Source organism: Rattus norvegicus, chromosome 9, assembly GCF_021556685.1.
Source record: "Rattus norvegicus strain SHRSP/BbbUtx chromosome 9, alternate assembly SHRSP_T2T, whole genome shotgun sequence".
Classification (NCBI taxonomy): domain Eukaryota; kingdom Metazoa; phylum Chordata; class Mammalia; order Rodentia; family Muridae; genus Rattus; species Rattus norvegicus.
The window spans coordinates 13,788,978-13,808,256 of record NC_141542.1 but is presented as its reverse complement, the minus strand read 5'-3'; the positions used below and the strand labels follow the sequence as shown (position 1 = coordinate 13,808,256).

General features: G+C 44.1%; 1 protein-coding gene across 3 annotated transcripts in view; it reads right to left on the bottom strand.

The window, feature by feature from the left end:
* LOC148003338 (putative sperm motility kinase W) overlaps positions 1–14,142 on the bottom strand; it is a 37,252-nt gene extending 23,110 nt beyond the window's left edge. Inside the window, exons 1-6 of one of the 3 annotated variants that reach the window (XM_087568098.1) lie at positions 14,028–14,116; positions 4,283–5,857; positions 3,353–3,848; positions 1,687–2,119; positions 852–1,007; positions 267–726 (exon numbers count right to left, since the gene is read on the bottom strand). In XM_087568098.1, the coding sequence (XP_087424224.1) occupies positions 3,827–3,848; positions 4,283–5,799 (1,539 nt within the window). In that variant the 5' untranslated portion in view covers positions 5,800–5,857; positions 14,028–14,116 and the 3' untranslated portion in view covers positions 267–726; positions 852–1,007; positions 1,687–2,119; positions 3,353–3,826. Of the gene's footprint in view, positions 1–266; positions 727–851; positions 1,008–1,686; positions 2,120–3,352; positions 3,849–4,282; positions 5,858–14,027 lie in introns of all 3 variants that reach the window. The other 2 variants (XM_087568096.1, XM_087568099.1) reach the window with 2 other exon arrangements.
* Between the last annotated feature and the right edge of the window lie 5,137 nt (positions 14,143–19,279).

Below are 19,279 nucleotides of genomic sequence, written 5' to 3'. Positions count from 1 at the left end.
ATGAAAAAATTATATGAAGATGATATAGGAAGAAAACTCCACATAACCAGCCTCATTTATGAAATTTTGACATTTTTCAGAGACAGATAAAGATCAGGAGGACTGTGCTGTGTGTCACAAGCTTTCCCCAAGGACAGAAATGGCTTGTTTTCACTCAATAGAAGTTTGGTGGTTAGGAACCTGAACATAAATGACAAAGCTCTAAGGATATGGAATAGGACGGGGTCTCCCTAACATGTTCGACAATTCTTATGTGGAGAGTTTACCTGTCCCATCACAGACGTTCCATGAGGTGGTGTACAGAGCTTTGGGTGATGCAGAACTCAGATTCTTACATCCCAATCTCCACATTAGCCTGCCAGGATCACCACGTTTCAGTGGTTTAAAACTCAATCCAAAGTAGTTTGACAAGCAAAGACAGCACTGTGGGACCCATGAAATCCAAACTAGTCATGAAAGTCAGCAACTGATCAGACTGTATCTTGGTGTTGAATCAGGAGAACAAGAGTCTTTCCTTTACCATAGATGACCATGAAGTGAAAGCTGTGCTTTCAATAATAAATGACGGGTACCAGTTGTCTCAGTGACCCTCCTTGTGTCTTCATCTATGACCACTTGGCTCAGATGGAAAGAATTCTGTCGACCAGACTGGCTAGGCAGTCTACAGTATCCCGAGTTGTCACGTTGAGGTCATGTGACTTATGCCCAGAATGCAGCTAAGGGATCCTGTGAAAGCAGGCAAGGTAAGAGAGTCACTCTCTGAGGCCTATATCCAAATGGTGTCATGCATGACACACAAGCCCTATCCCACTGGCTTCTCTCCACAGAAGTATTCTAGACTGAATTCTCACCATCAGGTGTCCACTCCCATGGGAACATAGACTTCTATTCTGAAGGTTACATTTGAGGTTGGTTTGCTCACTGTTCCTAGTCGACCCTGGATGTCAGTGCCTCCAGCTCAATTCCTGGTCATGCACAAATGATGAAAGCTCAGGACTGGAATGGTTCTACATGGAAAGATTACAAGAATTTATTATTGCTGCTGTACCCATGTACAATCCTAGCATACAAGATGCAGTGCCATGGAAGATCTCACTGAGTTTTAGAGCCACCAATTCTACATTATGATTTACAGAACAAAAAAAAATGCTATGTACTAAGTTCTTGTCTCAAAAAATAAAAACTAAATGTTAGGACAAGAAATTTCACTGTCCCCTTTAAAGAATTAAAAAGAAGCCCATCCATTCAACAGCTCTAGCTTCCCTGATGTGTAATAGAAACACAAGCTGACCCTGGTTGATCCCATGAAAGTCAAAATTACTCTCAACCACTATGAACTCAGCTTTCTGTTCTGTTGACACAGGACTCACCAGATGATACAGATTCTAGGAAGTATTGACAGCCAAACTTCCCATCATCCTGTTGGGAAGAAGATTTGACCAATGCTGTCAATGTGCCCAGGGACAGCTGGGCAGAATGGAAGCTGGATGCCAAGTATAAAGGAGCAGGCAGTTCCTGCCTTACCACAGCTCTGTCGTCCCTCATGTCCCCATTGGTTGTCAGTAAACAGTCAACAATTTCCCTAGGAGAAGGCGATGCTGGCATAAACCACCTTCTGTGTTCCTTCCTTCATTATATGAAGACCAGGCTTCGGACACTCATGGTCTACAGCACACAGATACTTACTGGACTCCATCTTACTTTCAGCTGCATGATTCACTCAACTTAGGCCTCTGGATTGTCTGTGAAGCTCGGTTGCCAGGTCAACCCTGAGAGTTTCTCCTTCCCTGAAATGTGTCCTGAAAAACACCTCACAGAAACATTCATTCCATTCTCCATACCCCACCAGGGGCTGACATCTACAATTCCATGATCACCATTGTTCTTGTCTAAGCCTGAATTCTTGATTGGCAGTAGATACAATGCATTACCATGGCTGCTGGCCTCTTAGAGGCAATATCTGGCATCAGGCACGGTAATACCTATTTAACTTGCCATTGTTGAGCAAAACAATCATAGCTCAAATGATAGTTATGAATCAGTCCATGAGACGGGAGAATGATAAAAGATTCTTCGAACATGACATGGGAGGAAACGTGGAAGGCCTGGAAGAAAGAGGCTGTGAAGAAAAAGACACAGGTACCAGATAAAATGTAGTCAGCATAAGACAAGAGCAGCAGACTCCCCAGTGCCACACCCTCCATCAGTCGCCCCAAACAGGAGGGTATTTATTGGGGCAAACTCCTACTTCTCTTCCTTGACGCATGTCAGTAATCCTCCGAGCAAGACCACTTCACATGGTGTGCAGTGTCCTCACAACTCACATTATCTGCGGTGGACAATGGTTCCTAGTCTTTCTTCATCAAACTCCTGCCCGAGACCACACATTCCTCCATTTCTGCTTCATCACTGACAGGAAGTGTCCCAGCACACTCTTGCTTTGTCCCTCTCCATGTCCACTCATTTCTTCTTTTCCCTATTCCTCCCTCTGATCTCCTTTTGTGTATCCGCAGCTCCAACAGTTCACTCGGGGTTAATGGCCTTCTTCCACAGAACCTTCAGAAGGGAGCTTGGGTATGATGAAGTGAACACAGTGGGGTGGAGCCTGAGAACTACATGGATGTCTGCTCTGTTTGCAGAGGCCACTGTTCTAGATGCTCTCAAAGCCTTTTTCCACAAACACGACAAAAGTAGGGACATAGACTTTTATCAGGTCACAGCTGCATGTGACTACTTAGGGAAATCTAGCAAGCAGGGCAGGCGCTCCAGGGAGGTGAAGGGTTTAAACATCGTAGCTGAAACAGTATATTTGGAGGATGGGTGCTGTGACCTGTAGCCCTCCAATATCTGACTTGCATCCCTCTTGTTGCACATACAACACCAAAGGCATAGCTCAACTATGCCATTTCACTTTCCCCTCAAAAGAAACAAAGAATGCTGAAGGGCCTCTGTTATTGACATTGAAGACAGGACTTCCGGAGTCCTCAGCAGGATAGGAACCAACTGAATTTACAGGGCTGTACCTTTTTCCTGCCATTTGACAGCTCAGCAGCATAGAACAGGATGATGCTTCAAGGCAGCTTCCTACTTGTCTGCCTTGACTCATGCAAGGAGCCATCCAAGCAGGCCCTCTTCTCCTCATCGTTGGCCAGGCTGATCTAGTTACATGCTGTACCTCTCAGGAACTGTATTCCTACTCTTGATTGCCCCAAGCTCCTGCCTAGTCCAAAACAAGCATCTCTTTCATGGCACTTTGTGGACAGGAAGTTCCTAAGGACAGAATCTATTCCTCGCACTACACCCTCTCATTTCTGTTTCCCATTCCATCCCATTTGCCAATTGTTCTGCTTACCTCCTTTCACCTGTTTTCCTCCTTCCAGGGGACTTACATGGTTCTTGCAGGCCTTTTCAAAGGACAGTCACAAAATAAGATGGAGGGTATAAAGTGACCAAGATGATGACACTCGTCCTCCTCAGGACTGAGTAAGTCCTGTCTTCAATGTCCATGACAGAGGCCTTGTCATGAGACAGGTCATTCCTGCCTGTAGAGGCCTCTGTTTTAGATGCTGTAGGCACTGGTCCTATAGCATGTCCAGAGCTGGGGAGGTGGAGCCTCCCCCGCTAGATGTTCCTTATGCGCACCTTTCTATCCACGAAGCAGTGCTGGGGCTAGAGGAAACTGAAGGAGCTGCACACTGAAAGTTCAGACCCAAGAGCTGGAGAGGGACACAGAAGCGTGTAGCCCTGGGTTGGAGGAACACAGCAGCCTGGGGTTCTGTCCTGACTTTCTGCTGTGGCATCACTCCTCAATAGGGCCGGAATTCTATTAATTCATTTCAGTTTCCCCACTTCAAAGCAAAAGAAATATGAAAGTGCATCTATTACTGACCGTGACAGAGGTAGGACTTATTCAGCACTGAACTCACCTGATCTGCCATAGCTCTCACCTTCCTCCTTCCTCTATAAAATTTCTCCCCTTTAGCTAAACTGTCCTCTATCTCTTTCAACCCAATGTGCCCCATGCTATGCTATCTGCTTGTGACTCAACCCTCTAGACATTTAAATGAGGGTAAAGCTGTGGAATTGGGCCATTTAATGTGCTAGACATCTTATATTTTTGCCGTATTAGAGGGTCCATCTTATCGTTTGCAGAGGATATTAAAAGGCATATCCTAACCGCACAGGAATTGTGAATCTGGGTAGCCAGTCCAGCTGTGTTTTCTAAGGGACTTCACTATCCCATCTTTTCTTTGTTGCACCTAACACAGGGATTCAGGCTCACCATGGGGAGGGCAGACAGCAGCAGCAGCAGCATGCTTCCAGGAAACGGAAAATTCGCTTCTTCATCAGCTTCCAGCCCCTAAGTGGCCTAGAAGCAGAAGCTATGGGTCCAACTTGGGGCTGGTCCCTGGAAATGTCGAGCTCTGGGGATGGTTCTTCTTCAAAAAAGCCCATGTTCACAAACCCTGTGGCTGTTCCATCCTGGGCTGATAATGGAGAGAAGTGTTCGCCACGTAGGCTGTCCATAGAATTTCTGTTGACTGCAATGTCCTCTGTAGCAGTATTAGTGATGTTAACTGCCAGAGAATATCCTTCTGGTACTGGGTCATCTGAACAGGGCATTAGGTCCACGGAGGAGTATTTGGTGAGCATGGGGTACCTTCTGCAACTCTCGCCTCTTTCTTCCACACCATCCTCCTGAAAGTGACTCTTGCCAGCTTCTATACGGGTTGAAGGAACAGGTTCACTCGCTCTCCTCTTCAAAGCTGGAAGTAGGCTAAGGGCACCTGCAGGGCTGCTGTTTGCCCAGGGCTTCTCCACTTGTTGATGGCTGTCCCCACAGTTCAGCTGGTATTTTAAAATATTAAAGGTTGCCATTACTTCACCTTTGACTTGCCTGTGTGTTAGGGATGACACAATCTCTTCACAGGTATAACCAATGGTGAACATTGTGTTCACGATCCTGGGAAGTATTCCTTTTGTGGCAAGCAGCCTATGTTCTTGAATGGGGCCCAGCCACGGTCGTTCCACCAGCTGATATATTGTCAACCTGTACCAGGTGGGGACCATGAGTAAACGTGCAATGATGATGTGACACGGTTTTGACAAGTGGTAAGGAATGGGACACATGGTAGTAGTGATGAGCCTGTGCATATCCTCAGTGGTAGCTTCTAGATATGGAAAGTGCCCAGTGACCAGAACATAGAGGACGATGCCCAAGCTCCACATGTCACCTGCCAGCCCATCATAGGGTTTCCTTGCCAAGATCTCTGGGGCCCAATAGAGCAAGGAGCCACAGATCTCCTCCAGCATCTGCCCTTCTGTGATTTTAATTGCCATACCAAAATCACAAAGCTTTGCATTTCCTGCCGCATCGACCAGAATGTTTTCTAATTTAATATCGCAGTGTGCAATGTGTCTTTGGTGGAGGAAGTGAACCGCCGACACCACCTGCTGGAAAATAGGTCTGGCCTCCTCCTCTTTCATACAGCCCAGTGATCTGAGGCAGCTCTCAAGGTCCTCTCCTGCCACATATTCCATGATAATGTAACTTGCTGTCAGTGTGTCGATCATGTGAAAAAATCGAACAATGTTTCTGTGTTCTAAAGATTGAAGGAGTTCCACCTCCAAAGTGATGTCAGCCACACTGTTGATGTTTTTATCAAGGACCTTGACAGCCACCCTTGTGCCTGTGGGAAGGTGACAGGCAAGTTTCACCTCTCCATATGAGCCAGAACCCAGAGATAGCAAGATCCGGAAATCTTTTTCAAGGATGTTCACTTCTGTGTGGCCGGCCATGATGCTTGCTTCAAGGTCAACCACCTAATCGCATGTGTTACACCAGGAACATACAAGGCTAGAAATAAAAATGAATGCAAGTTTGGAATGAAGGCTTACAACTAAGAATTCTCTGTCATGAACCCTAAGATATCCCAAACCACCCAATGATGCACCTCAAGGACATATAAATCCCAGAAGATCCCAACCGAAAACTGGTAGAGCAGGAGTCCTGGTAAAGAGCAGAAATGGTTCCAGTGAACTGGGCATGCAAAGCGAAATACTAACATGACATCAATAATGAGCTGGCACTCATTGATAAGTGGCTATTACCCAAATGCTTGAATTACCCTAGATGCCTAGAACAAATGAAACTCAAGACGGATGACCAAAATGTGAATGCTTCACTCCTTCTTTAAAAGGGGAACAAGAATACCCTTGACAGGGAATAGAGAGGCAAAGATTAAAACAGACACAGAAGGAACACCCATTCAGAGCCTGCCCCACATGTGGCCCATACATATACAGCCATCCAATTAGACAAGATGGATGAAGCAAAGAAGTGCAGACCGACAAGAGCCGGATGTAGATCGCTCCTGAGAGACACAGCCAGAATACCGCAAATGCGGAGGCGAATGCCAGCAGCAAACCACTGAACTGAGAATAGGACCCCGTTGAAGGAGTCGGGGTGGGGGACTGGAAGAGCTTGAAGGGGCTCGAGACCCCATATGTACAACAATGCCAAGCAACCAGAGCTTCCAGGGACTAAGCCACTGCCTAAAGACTGACCCTGGACTCTGACCTCATAGGTAGCAATGAATATCCTAGTAAGAGCACCACTCGAAGGGGTAGCCCTGGGTCCTGTTAAGACTGAACCCCCAGTGAACTAGATTTTTGGGGGGAGGGCGGCAGTGGGGGGAGGGTAGGGAGGGCAACACCCATAAGGAAGGGGGTAGAGGGATTAGGGGAATGTCTGCACGGGAACCAGGAAAGGGAATAACACTCAATTTGGCTAAGTGGTAGAGCGTTTCCCTAGGAAGCACAAGTCCCTGGGTTCGGTCCCCCGCTCTGAAAAAAAAAAGAACAAAAAAAAAAGATATACTCAAGTTAATAAAAAAAAATGAGCTGGCTATTTTCAAGACAACCATGCAAACAGTTAACCTGAGTTATCAAGTGGGACTTCTACATATTATAAACAGAAAACAATGAGATGATTTTTTTAATTTAAAAATAACTCAATTTTATTCCTTGTACCAATATCAAAATTTACAGGGCAATACATCTGATGTAATAAAAAGAAAAAGAAAAGGCTACAACAAATGAAAGACCTCAGAAATATACATCTAATTGACACTCTTGCCTTAATCGGTGGCTGCACTATTTTGCAAACTGTGGTATGACAGTCCTGAACAAGAGGGGCTTCCTGTTTAAGCTGCAATGACTTCTCTGGCTATAGATCGTCGTTCCTTCTCTGGCAGATTTTTACAGTTCCTCCACTGCATTCAGGACAAGTGTCTCAAAGGAGCCTGCAGCTTTCCTGACGACTCCTCATTCTCTCTCCCACTAAGACTGTAGTAGAAAGTAGCCGTTTCTGTTTTATTTTAAAACCTTCTGCTGCCACATCCACCACTTCACCTCCAGAGTCGTAGGCACCACCATCGGGACTGCCTGAGCTTCTTCCACCAAAACTGCCCCCGCTTCATGGCTCCATAATTTGATGGCTGCTTCCCACTATAATTTCCAAAGTCATTAAACTTACCACCACTACCATAGCTACCTCAAGCAAAATTTCCTTCTTCATTGTAACCATCATGTCCTCCTCCACCATCACCATATCTACCACCTTGGTTTCCATAACCTCCTCTACTATTGTAACCAGGACTGCTACCATAGCTGTCACCATCACCTCCAAATCCATTATATCTACCACCACCGCCGCCATGACTATCTCTGATGCCACCACATTCATTACCGTAGCCTCATCTTCCACCAGTTTCCTCCACGACCCATCAAGTAGACAGATCCACCTCCATGACCTCTCTGTGATCCAGCAGACTGCATCTCTTGTTTACAAAGGGCCTTTCAGTTCACACTTATGCCCATTGATATTATAGTTTTTCTGAACAAGAATTGTGTCAACTGTGTCATGACCATCAAAAGTTATAAAAGCAAATCCTCTCTTCCTCCCACTCTGCCTGTTTCCATAACTTCTATGGTTTCAATCATGCCATACTTTTTAAAGTAGTCTGTCTGATTATATACTGGGGTTTACTCTTTAATAACACCAACAAAAATTTTCTTCATTAAATGAGCACCAGGCTTTGCAGAATCCTCTTTAGAATATCTCTCTTTGGTTCCACAACACACCCAGCAACATGGTGTGGCTGACCACACATCGTGGTATATGCTTCTTTAACACAAGAATAGGTAATAAAAACAAAACCACTGGAAGGTTGTTTGAGCATCTCTCCTTACCACACAGTGTGTAATTGTGCTCCATTTCTCAAAATGTTCTCTTAAGCTATCATCTGTCAGTTCAAAGCTCAGACCACCAATAAACAGCTTGCTTCACTGCTCTGGTTCCTTTGGATAGTGGCTCTCCAATTTGAGACCAGACTCTCCTCTTCCAACTAGAGTGCAATATGGCTGACATGATGTTCTACAAATACTCTACTATGACTACAATCCAGATGATCTTTCAGGGACATTTCAAGTTTTATGCTTCCAGAAATAAGAATATGCGAAAGGAGATTGTAGACCTGTGTGAATTTTGAAATAAGATGAAATAAAACACATAAACACAAGAATCATAAGCAACGAGTATTGAGTAGCAAAAATAGTAGCTGCCAAATATTCAAAGAATTCAAGAAGTGAGGGTCCAGAGAGCCAAATAACCTTATTAAAAAATGGGTTACAGAGCTAAACAAAACATTCTCAGTTCAGGAATATTGAATGGCCAAGAAGCACCTAAAGAAATATCCAACATCCTTAGTCATCATGGAAATGCAAATAAAAATCCTGAGACTCCATCTCACATCAGGCAGAATGGCTAAGACCAAAAATTTAGGTGAAACCAGATGCTGGTGAGGATGTGGAGAAAGAGGAACACTCCTCCATTTTTGGTGGGATTGCAGACTGGTACAACTACTCGGGAAATCAATCTGGAGGTTCCTAAGGAAATTGGACATTGTACTACCTGAGGACCCAACTAAACCACTCCTTGGCATATACTCAAATGATGCTCCAACATACAACAAAGACACATGCTCCACTATGTTCATAGCAGCCTTATTTATACTATCCAAAAGCTGGAAAGAACCCAGATGCCCTTCAACAGAGCAATGGATTCAAAATATGTGATACATCCAGAAAGACATACATGGTATGCACTCACTATTAGCCCAAATGCTTGAATTACCCTAGATGCCTAGAACAAATGAAACTCAAGACGGATGATCAAAATGTGAATGCTTCACTCCTTCTCTAAAAGGGGAACAAGAATACCCTGGGCAGGGAAGAGAGAGGCAAAGATTAAAACAGAGACTGAAGGAACACCCATTCAGAGCCTGCCCCACATGTGGCCCATACATATACAGCCACCCAATTAGACAAGATGGATGAAGCAAAGAAGTGCAGATCGACAGGAGCCAGATGTAGATCGCTCCTGAGAGACACAGCCAGAATACAGCAAATACAGAGGCGAATGCCAGCAGCAAACCACTGAACTGAGAATAGGACCCCCGTTGAAGGAATCAGAGAAAGAACTGGAAGAGCTTGAAGGGGCTCGAGACCCCATATGTACAACAATGCCAAGCAACCAGAGCTTCCAGGGACTAAGCCACTACCTAAAGACTATACATGGACTGACCCTGGACTCTGACCTCATAGGTAGCAATGAATATCCTAGTAAGAGCACCAGTGGAAGGGGAAGCCCTGGGTCCTGCTAAGACTGAACCCCCAGTGAACTAGACTGTTGGGGGGAGGGCGGCAATGGGGGGAGGGTTGGGAGGGGAACACCCATAAGGAAGGGGAGGGGGGAGGGGGATGTTTGCCCGGAAACCAAAGAATTATTATTAAGTATTAAATAAATTTAAAAAAAATATGTGATACATCTACATAACTGAGTACTACTCAGCTATCAAAAACAATGACTTCATGAAATTCTTAGGCAAATGGAATGAACTGGAAAATATCCTGAGTGAGGTAACCCACTCACAGAAAAATATACATGGTGTGCATCCATTGATAAGTGGATATTAGCCAAAAAGCTCGAATTACCCAAGATGGAATCCACAGGCCACAGGAAGCTCAAGAAGAAGGATGACCAAAATGCTGATGCTCCCACTCCTTCTTAAAAGGGGAAAAATATTCATAGGAGGGGATATGGAAGCAAATTTAGAGCAGCGACTGAAGGAATGGCTGTTCAGAGGCTTCCCCACATGTGGCCCATGTATATATAGCCACCAAAACTAGATAGGATTGATGAAGCTAAAAAAAATGCGTGCGGAAAGGGACCGGATATAGATCTCTCCTGAGAGACACAGTCAGAGCATGTCCAATACAGTAGTCAATGCTAGCAGCAAACCACTGAACTGAGAACAGGACATCCTTGGGGGGAATTAGAGGAAGGATTGAAAGAGTTGAGAAAAAGTGAAAGAAAGAGTTGAAGGAGCTTGCAACCTCATTAGAACAACAATGTGAACCAACCAGAGCTTCGAGGGACTAAACCACTACCAAAAGATTAGACATGGACTGACCCAGGGCTCCAACTGCATAAGAAGCAGAGAATAGACTTGTTGGTACACTGCTGGAAGGAGAAACGTTGGTCCTGCCAAGGTTGGAACCCCAGTGCAGGGGAATTTAGGGATGATGGGATAAGAGGGGGTGGATGTCGGACAACACCTATATGGGGGATTGGGAGGGCATGGGAGGTTATGGGCCGGAAATCACAAATGGGAATAACATTTGAAATATAAATATAGCAATATATCTAATAAAAAAAGACAAAAATAAATCAAAAAAATTATTATTTGTTAACTTTTACGTATCAATTGCCTGTAACATAAGTGTTTACCCAAAGTAATAAACTCGTGTTTTAGATGAAAAAAAGAAATAAAATAAAAGAAACTCAAAAAAAAAAAAACAAAAACAAAAACAGTACTCCCAACAATCTGAGGCCCGCCCCCGTGGATTACCCAAATGTGTAAAAACATTGGAGAAAAATATATACCAGACTTACAGAAATTATGTCATGAACGAGAAAGCAAAGGACTACATCCAAACTCATGTCTGTTAGTATTGCCCTCTTCCTCCAACCAAATAATCACGATGGAAAAGAAAGCATAAGCTACCTCCCTTCCTTGGTGAACGTAAACATGAAAATTGTAAATGAGAGCCCTCGGTATTTCACATCCATTTCAACAACAGACTACAGAGCCCTTCATTCACAATCAAAATGGCCTCATTGAGGAGCAGTAGGACAATTTGTATCAAAAATAAATTGAACAACAGCAAAGCCTGTAAGGAGTGACTGGGGAAGAGTACATGTAGTAAGCACTGTGACAGTGAACTGTTGAGGGACGAGGAAAGTCACTGCACATACACAAATTTTTACTTGAAAGAAAGCAGTTCCACAAAGAGAAATGGGCTACATTTTTGTCCCTTGTGCTTCAGGAGAAAGGAGAAGCCTGAGTACAAACACATGGTGGACAGAATGTGGTGTTCAGGAGATAATGATCAAAGTCCACTCTACACAAGCCATGGGGTTCCCAGAGAATGAACCACCAATCCAGGAGAGATCATGGGCTAGACCTAGGTGCCCCGACTCCCTGTGCACAAATATAGCATAAGTACAGCTTGGTCTTCATGGGTGTTCCCAACAACTGGAGAAGGATTGGTAGAAGATATATGAGGGGGTATTGGGACGTGAGGTACGCTGAGATTGGTATGTAAAAAATAAAATATAATGGCTTGTTTATTTTTTTATTTTTATTAACTTGAGTATTTCTTATTTACATTTCGATTGTTATTCCCCTTTCCGGTTTCCGGACCAACATCCCCCTCCCCTTCCATATTGGTTTCCCCTCCCCATCCTCCCCCCATTACCATCCTCCCCCCAACAATCACATTCACTGGGGGTTCAGTCTTGGCAGGACCAAGGGCTTCCCCTTCCACTGGTGCTCTTACTAGGCTATTCATTGCTACCTATGAGGTTGGAGCCCAGGGTCAGTCCATGTACAGTCTTTGGGTAGTGGCTTAGTCCCTGGAAGCTCTGGTTGGTTGGCATTGTTGTTCATATGGGGTCTCGAGCCGGTACTTTCTCTGATTCCTTCAACGGGGGTCCCATTCTCAGTTCAGTGGATTGCTGCTAGCATTCGCCTATGTGTTTGCTGTATTTTGGGTGTGTCTTATTGATAATATATTTATAATACATGTAAGTGCAATATAAATTTAGTGTAGTGTATTATACTTGTTTTATAATCACGATATATATATTATGATATTACAATTTCAGCCTGTAATAATTTGTAGTCATAAAATAGTATATTTATAGTTTCAAATAACAAAATACTTTGATATATAATATAAGCAATTACCATAAATATCATATTATATAACATATAACATATATGGCACAACTAATATATATCCTGTGTACCATACACATTGAGGATAAGTATGCTTGCAGACAGGAGTCTTGCACAGTTGTCCTCTGAGAGACTCCACCTACCAACTGACTCAGACAGATGGAGACACCTGCAGCGAACAGTGGATGAAGATTGGGGACTCCTGTAGAATAATGGGGGAAGGACTGTGGGGACCCAGAGAGAATAGGAACCCTACAGGAATACCAACAGAATCAACTAACCCTTGAGAACCCTTGGGGTTCTCAAAGTCTGAACCACCAACCAAAGAACATATACAGTTGAACCTAGGCCTCGCCTCCACATATGGAGCAGATGTGTAGCTTGATCTTCATGTGGGTCATGAACAACTGGAGTGGGGGCCATCCCAGAAGCTGCTGCCTGTGCGTGAAAAATGTTCTTCTAGCCTCGGGTGCTTTGTCTGTGTCCATGGGAAAGGACACATCTAAGCCTGCAGAGACTTGATATGCCAGGGTGGGTGGATACCCTGGGGGCCCACCCACTGAAAGGGGAAGGGGAGAGGATGGGAGGCAGGATTGTGGGAGGAAGTGATCAGGAGGGGGACAGTGAGCAGGAGGTAAAGTGAATAAGTTGAAAATAAGAAAAATATATGTTTTATACAAGGAAAAGGTAATGAAGGAAATTACAAACTTGGTTTTCAAAATGAAAATTAGGTCATAATTAATGAAGAAACAGATACCATAGGTAAGTTAACCCTAGAAGAAAATCCAACAATACTAAGAAAGGCTTCTTACATCTAGTTCTGCCATGTTCCGTCACTGTCCACGGGAGGCCTCCTCTCTGAAGGAAATGGGAGCGGGGAGCCCGTTGGGACTTTGGGAGACAGAACAGGCAAGGGGAAACCTTGGAGGAGTGAGTGAGGTGAGGATGCTGTTAGGAGGTTTGGAATGAGAGAAGAATCAAAGAAAGTAAAAATATAAATGTGAATATAAACTTACGTTTACATGAATATAACTATGAAAGACCAAACACAAACCCCAAGAGCAAAACCAACAAACTGTGAAACAACTCCTGCAGTCTCAACAACTAACAGAATGATTGGCAAGAAGTTCAGTACTCTGTGAAACTGAGGCAAGGCACACTTTCCAACTCTTTTCATCATCAGGCAACGTGTGAGATGAAATACCTTTGTCAGGACAATGTTTCAGGAAAACGAGTGGAACTAGAGAAGTGTGACTTCAAACACGCCGATCCCACAAACACAAGTGTCTCATTTTGTTTCCTACAGGCCATGAGTAGGCAGGGGGATTGCACCCTTGAGCTATGGGAAGTACTTGTCACATCCAATGGAAGGGAAATGAAGTAAAGCCAATAAATAGAATCCAAAGGCAGGACAAGCAAGATGTGTGAAGTCATGATGATTTCCTCATTGTGTACAGTTAATACAGACCACCAAAGGTGTAAAATAGACAGAAACAAAGGCAAACAGGACGAGTAGATGAACTTGATCAAAGGAATAGCAGTTGAAATGAAGAAAAAGAACATAAAAGTATCCTTAAAACCCAAACCAAGAATGTAAATAAATAAAAAGTAAATGAAGCCAAATGCCAAAGCCCAAACTGAAAACCTAGGAAACAAACTCACTATGTTCAGATCCAACAAGTTGAGGAAAAGGCCAAATCTGTGAGAAGCAACTGAGTCCAACTGCTCTCTCACAAACCAACTGCCTCTCTGAAGCACAAGGACAGAACCCAGCCTTAGACAGAACCCTGCTATTGGCTGGTATCTAACATTCTAGCAGTCTCATTATGATGTCACATGCAATAGGCCAATCAGAGATCTGATGGTTTTTTTAATGTATTTCCTCTCACATTCTTGACCCCAACTTCTGTAATGCTAAGTTTCCTTGTGATTGTGATCAAATGCAGACAAGGATCTACTTATAGGAGCAAGGTTTTGTTTAGCCTCAGATCATCAGGAAACATAATTCACCATAATGGGAGCTGCCAATGCCATGCAGATCAGCATAGCTGTGCAGTTGGTTCCATGGCATTTCCAATCCCGGACGTCCTCTGTCATGTCCCTGTCTTTTCTATGTAGCACTAGTGCAAATCTTAAGTCTGTTTCTCTCCTCAGTCAGTGTGACCTCCTCAGTCTGCACAGGCTATGCAGACCTTGAACATGAACCCAGAAAGGCAGGAGGAGCAGACCTTGAGCTGTAGGATTCATCAGACAGAACAGCAACACCTGCCTTGGCTGCAGCTGCAAGCTTTGATGTGCTGGAATTCACAGACTACAAAGATATGGAAACCTGTTGCATAGACAGATGTGCTGTTGCTATGCTGTTCTGGGGATGGGTTTTGTAGTTGTTCCCTTTATATACACTGTGCTGAATATTAAAACTTTGAGCCTTAATCAGAACACTCTATTGGTTCCATGTTTCTCTCACCCCCTGCCCTTTTCATTTCCACTATCGTTTTGGCTGAGCCCTGCTCAACGTTAAGCCGCTGGGGTGAGGCTCTATTCTAGCTGCCATGACCCTCACAGTCAGTCAACCAGTCTGTCTCTCTCTCCCCAAGCCTTCTCTCCTTTATCTCTAAAAGGCACATCTATGACCTGAAACTGTTCACGTTCAATAGTGTATCCTCCTACAATGGTTATTCTCATGCATTTAATCATGTATGTGAAAAATGTGTACATGTTCCCTGTTCCAGGAAGACTCTACATTCTAAACAAGGCCCATTCAATCCCCTTACCTACTACACTTGTAAAATTTCCCCCTTGATCACTGCTTCCTGGGATTTTCAGGTCACCAGCAGGAAAGCCTTTTGTGATGATTGGTATATGTTTGGCCCAGGGAGTGGCACTATTGAGAGCTATGGCCTTGTTGAAATAGAAGTGTCACTGTGAGCCTTTGCCTTAATACCGTGGGCCTAGCAGCCTCCAGATGAAGATGTAGAACTCGCAGCTCCTCCTGCACCAAGCCTGCCTACACACTGCTATGTTCCTGACTTGATTATGACAGATGAACCTCTGAACCTGTAAGACAGCCCCAATTAAATGTTGTCCTTTATAAGATTTGCTTTGTTCATGGTGTCTGTTCACAGCAGTAAAACCCTAACTAAGACACGCTTTGTATTCTAACACAGTGTCTTCAAAAATAATCAGTGTATCTACAAGTAGGAGGAATCAGTGTTTCTCTTCTGTAATCTGTTAAAAGATTGTGATGTTGCACTATGTCTAACCTCTTGTCTAACCTCTTCTTGCCTCTTTCTGGACAGATTTATAAGAAAGATGTGTAAGAGATGATCTACCTATATGAGGAAAACTGTACTGTATTCTAGAGAAATAAAAAAGTTTCATCCAAGTCCTATATTGAGCAGAAAGAAGGCCTTTGGGCAACACAGGGAACAGGAAGTTCAGGTATGCAGCTGTCCTGAGACTCAAAAATGGTATGGAAAAGCCCATCTACTCTTTGTGTTCATTCAGGAGGTCGACAGAGGGTTTGCCCAGAGGTCACTGACTGCTGGGATAAGCTTGGCCTGGATAGGCTAGCTGCTCTCCTGGCACTAGAACCTGCTTCCTGCCAAAAGGCCTGAACCAGGACCCTGAGCCTCCTACCCCACTTAGTTTCCCATTTGAAACAGAGAAAACATCTTCTTATGACGAGCTTCCATCGGGAATTATTTTTTCAGCTCCATCTTGAGAACCAATAACCACAAGACGGCCCTTTGAGAGCCTGAGAGTTTATCTTGGTCCTCCAAGGGACCCTGCCAGCGGCCACATGGTATCATAGCTGAGCCCAAATTTCTGACTCAGAAGTGACACTCCTCCTAGTTAATCCTGAACTCCCACAGATTCCTCCTCTATCCTGAGTCCTGGGATAAAGGCATACACCACACTGCCAGGGGAGAAGGAACACAGGCGAATGGCCCAGAAAGGAAGCAAACTCACACACGCTCTACCTCCATTTGTCTCTCCCTCATAGAGCTAGAAAAGACAGTCATTAACTGCTCCTGTATTCCAGTCTCTTCATACACATTAGACAAGCAGAGCTCTCAGGTGTCCACCTCACAATGGAGGAAATATTAGGGATAGACTCAGAGCAACTTAACTACCTTGTTCATGAAGGGTATAACTTCAGAGTTCCTGCCATGACAGAAGCCAGTCTATTCAGCCAAGCTACTGCCAGCAGTCAGAGGCCGCTGGGCAAACCCTCCTTCTGTGTACCACCATAATTAACACAAAGAAGTATTGAGACATTGAATCTGCCTTTTTAAAGTCATTCTGACCACCTGTCCCTGGTCTTGTATCAAACACTGAGGCATATTGACAGCATTAGCCAAATCTTCCCGGGAATGTGACAGGCTGGTAGTATGTTCTACAATGTGACAGGCTGGTAGTATGTTCTAGAATACAGATTATCTGGTGAGTCCCATATGGACAGAAAAGAAAACTGCTTGCTTAGTGGATGAGAGGTAATTATATCTTTTGGAGTATCAGCTGGGGCCAGCCTGTTGCACATCAGGGAAGCTAGAGCTGTCGAATGGATGGGGTTCTAAATAAAATGGGGAAATTTCTGGTCCTGAACTTTTATTGATTAGGTGTTGAGGAAAGTCCTCACAATACAATCCTTACTAGCCTGGCAATTTTATTTAGAATTGGAGGTTCTAAAACTCACACAGAGATGTCTCAGGCCTCTGTACTGCCCTGCCTGGCTTCATACTGTACAGCAGCAGTCAGGAATTCTTTTAATCTTTCAATGTAAAACTCTACCAGTAGTGAGCTTTCTTCATTTGGCACAGACAGCAATTGAACTGGAGGCATTTCCATCCAGTGCATCCAGGGTGGACTATGAACAGGCAGGAAACCAACCTCCAATTTCAACTTCACAATAGTATTCTATGTTCCCATGGGAGTGGATACCTGAAGGTGGGAGTTGACTTAGAATATGTCTGTGGAGAGATGCCAGTGTGCCCTAGCGGGCACATCCTGGGAAATAAGGCATAGGCCTTGCCTGCTTTCACTGGATGCCTCAGCTGCAGTCCAAGTACAAGTAATGTAATTTCAACATGACAACCTAGGACACTCTAGACTGGCTAGCCGGTTTGATTAGCAGACTTCTTTTGATTGGAGCCAAGAGGCCACAGATGAAGACCAATGGTCCTCTGAGGCAACTGTACCTGTCATATATTATTGAAGTCACAGCTTTCACCTCACAGTCACCTAGGGTACAGGAGAGCCTCTCGTTCTCCTGATTCAACACCCAGATACAGTCTGATCAGCTGCTGGCTTTCATGAGCAGTCCAACTTTCATGGGTCCCACAGTGCTTTCTCTCCTTGTCAAACCACCTTGGATTGAGTTTTGAACTACAGACATGTTCCTCCTGACTGGATACTGGGGAGACAGCGATGCTGGAATCTCAGTTCTGCACCACCCAAAGCACTGTGCAGCACACCCTGGAATGTCTGTGATCGGACAGCTGAACTGTCCAAATACCAAAAAGTTGTTGAACACCTCAGGGAGACCCACGTCCGATTCCATGTCCTTAGACCTTTATCATTTATGTTGAGGTTCCTAACCAATAAACTTCTATATGAGTGAAAAGAAGCTAATTTTGTCCTTGGGGAAAGGTTGTGACACAAAGCATAGTCATCCTAATCTTCATCTGTTTCTGGAAAGTGTCAAAATTTCATAATGGAGGCTGGGTATGTGGAGATTTTTTTCTGTATCCCCTTCATATATTTTTTTCATTAATTTTTCTTTTGAAGTTGCCTTATTCCATTGAAACAGAAACATTATTTCAAAATGCCAGTTCCCCAGAAGTTTTTATGTCTTTGTAAAACAAAATAGTTGAGCACAAGATGGACATCAGAGGATGAGAAGCAGAGGTTGCAGAGGAAGCACCAACTGCATTCAGTTTTGCAGAATTAGGAGGGTGGAGAACTACAGTTTTCCTGGTCCCTTTCCCATGTCACTCTTTTTGAAGGGATGAACTCTATATATTGTGAGACATGGGGTCACCTGCTGTAGACTGAGAGTACAGAAGAGTCCTGCAGGAAATCCATAGAGACTGTGCACATCTACCGATTTACCCAACATAGAGGCCTCTATTCAACACAGGGGGATGTAAATTATCTATCAAAGGTTTCTCCTTAGGAAACCAAAGTTCACAAGGAAACATGGCCCAGACCTACCCTCTCATAGCATCGTTTTCAGTGGGCACCTTGAGCCAATACCATGTCCAACCTGCCCATGAATATGCCAACTCTGCGGGCAAGTCTGTAGAGAAATACCACAGCAATACTCATTTCTCTGTCTTTCTCATCAGATTTCCCACATGAGGACAGAACAGCTTGATCCCCTCATTCTTCCAGGTCACCTCCCTGCTGTTGTGTTTGCAGCCTCCCTTTATCCCTGCATCTCTCCCATCACAGAAGTCATAGTCCACTGCATGCTGCCTCAGTTTATCTGTGTGTTAATGAGCCTCACTTGGGGAACTTTATCAGAACCGTATATTTCTCCTAACAGGGGAGTACCAGCAATGAAGGGAAATGAATAGCGTTTTTTCCTGCTTCACTTTGGAGGAGGATTAGGGTTTATCTAGCCTAGAACACAGTGATAATAGAAATACATTCTTGGAATCTTGTCTAAACTTAGCACTTGCCTACATGTTAGGAACCATGAAGATGCCCAGACAGGCTTCCCTCATCCCAAAATATGTGACAGAAAGAAAGAGGAAGACAGTGTGAGATAGAGACAGGGAACCTAAGAATGGCTTTGAGGGAACATGAGATAACTTAGTGTAGGTGATTCTCTGTACTAAAACAGTTGAAGAAGAAGGTTTGAAAGAAAGAGTGTAAACATCTTCACTCACATCTATGTCCTGACATTC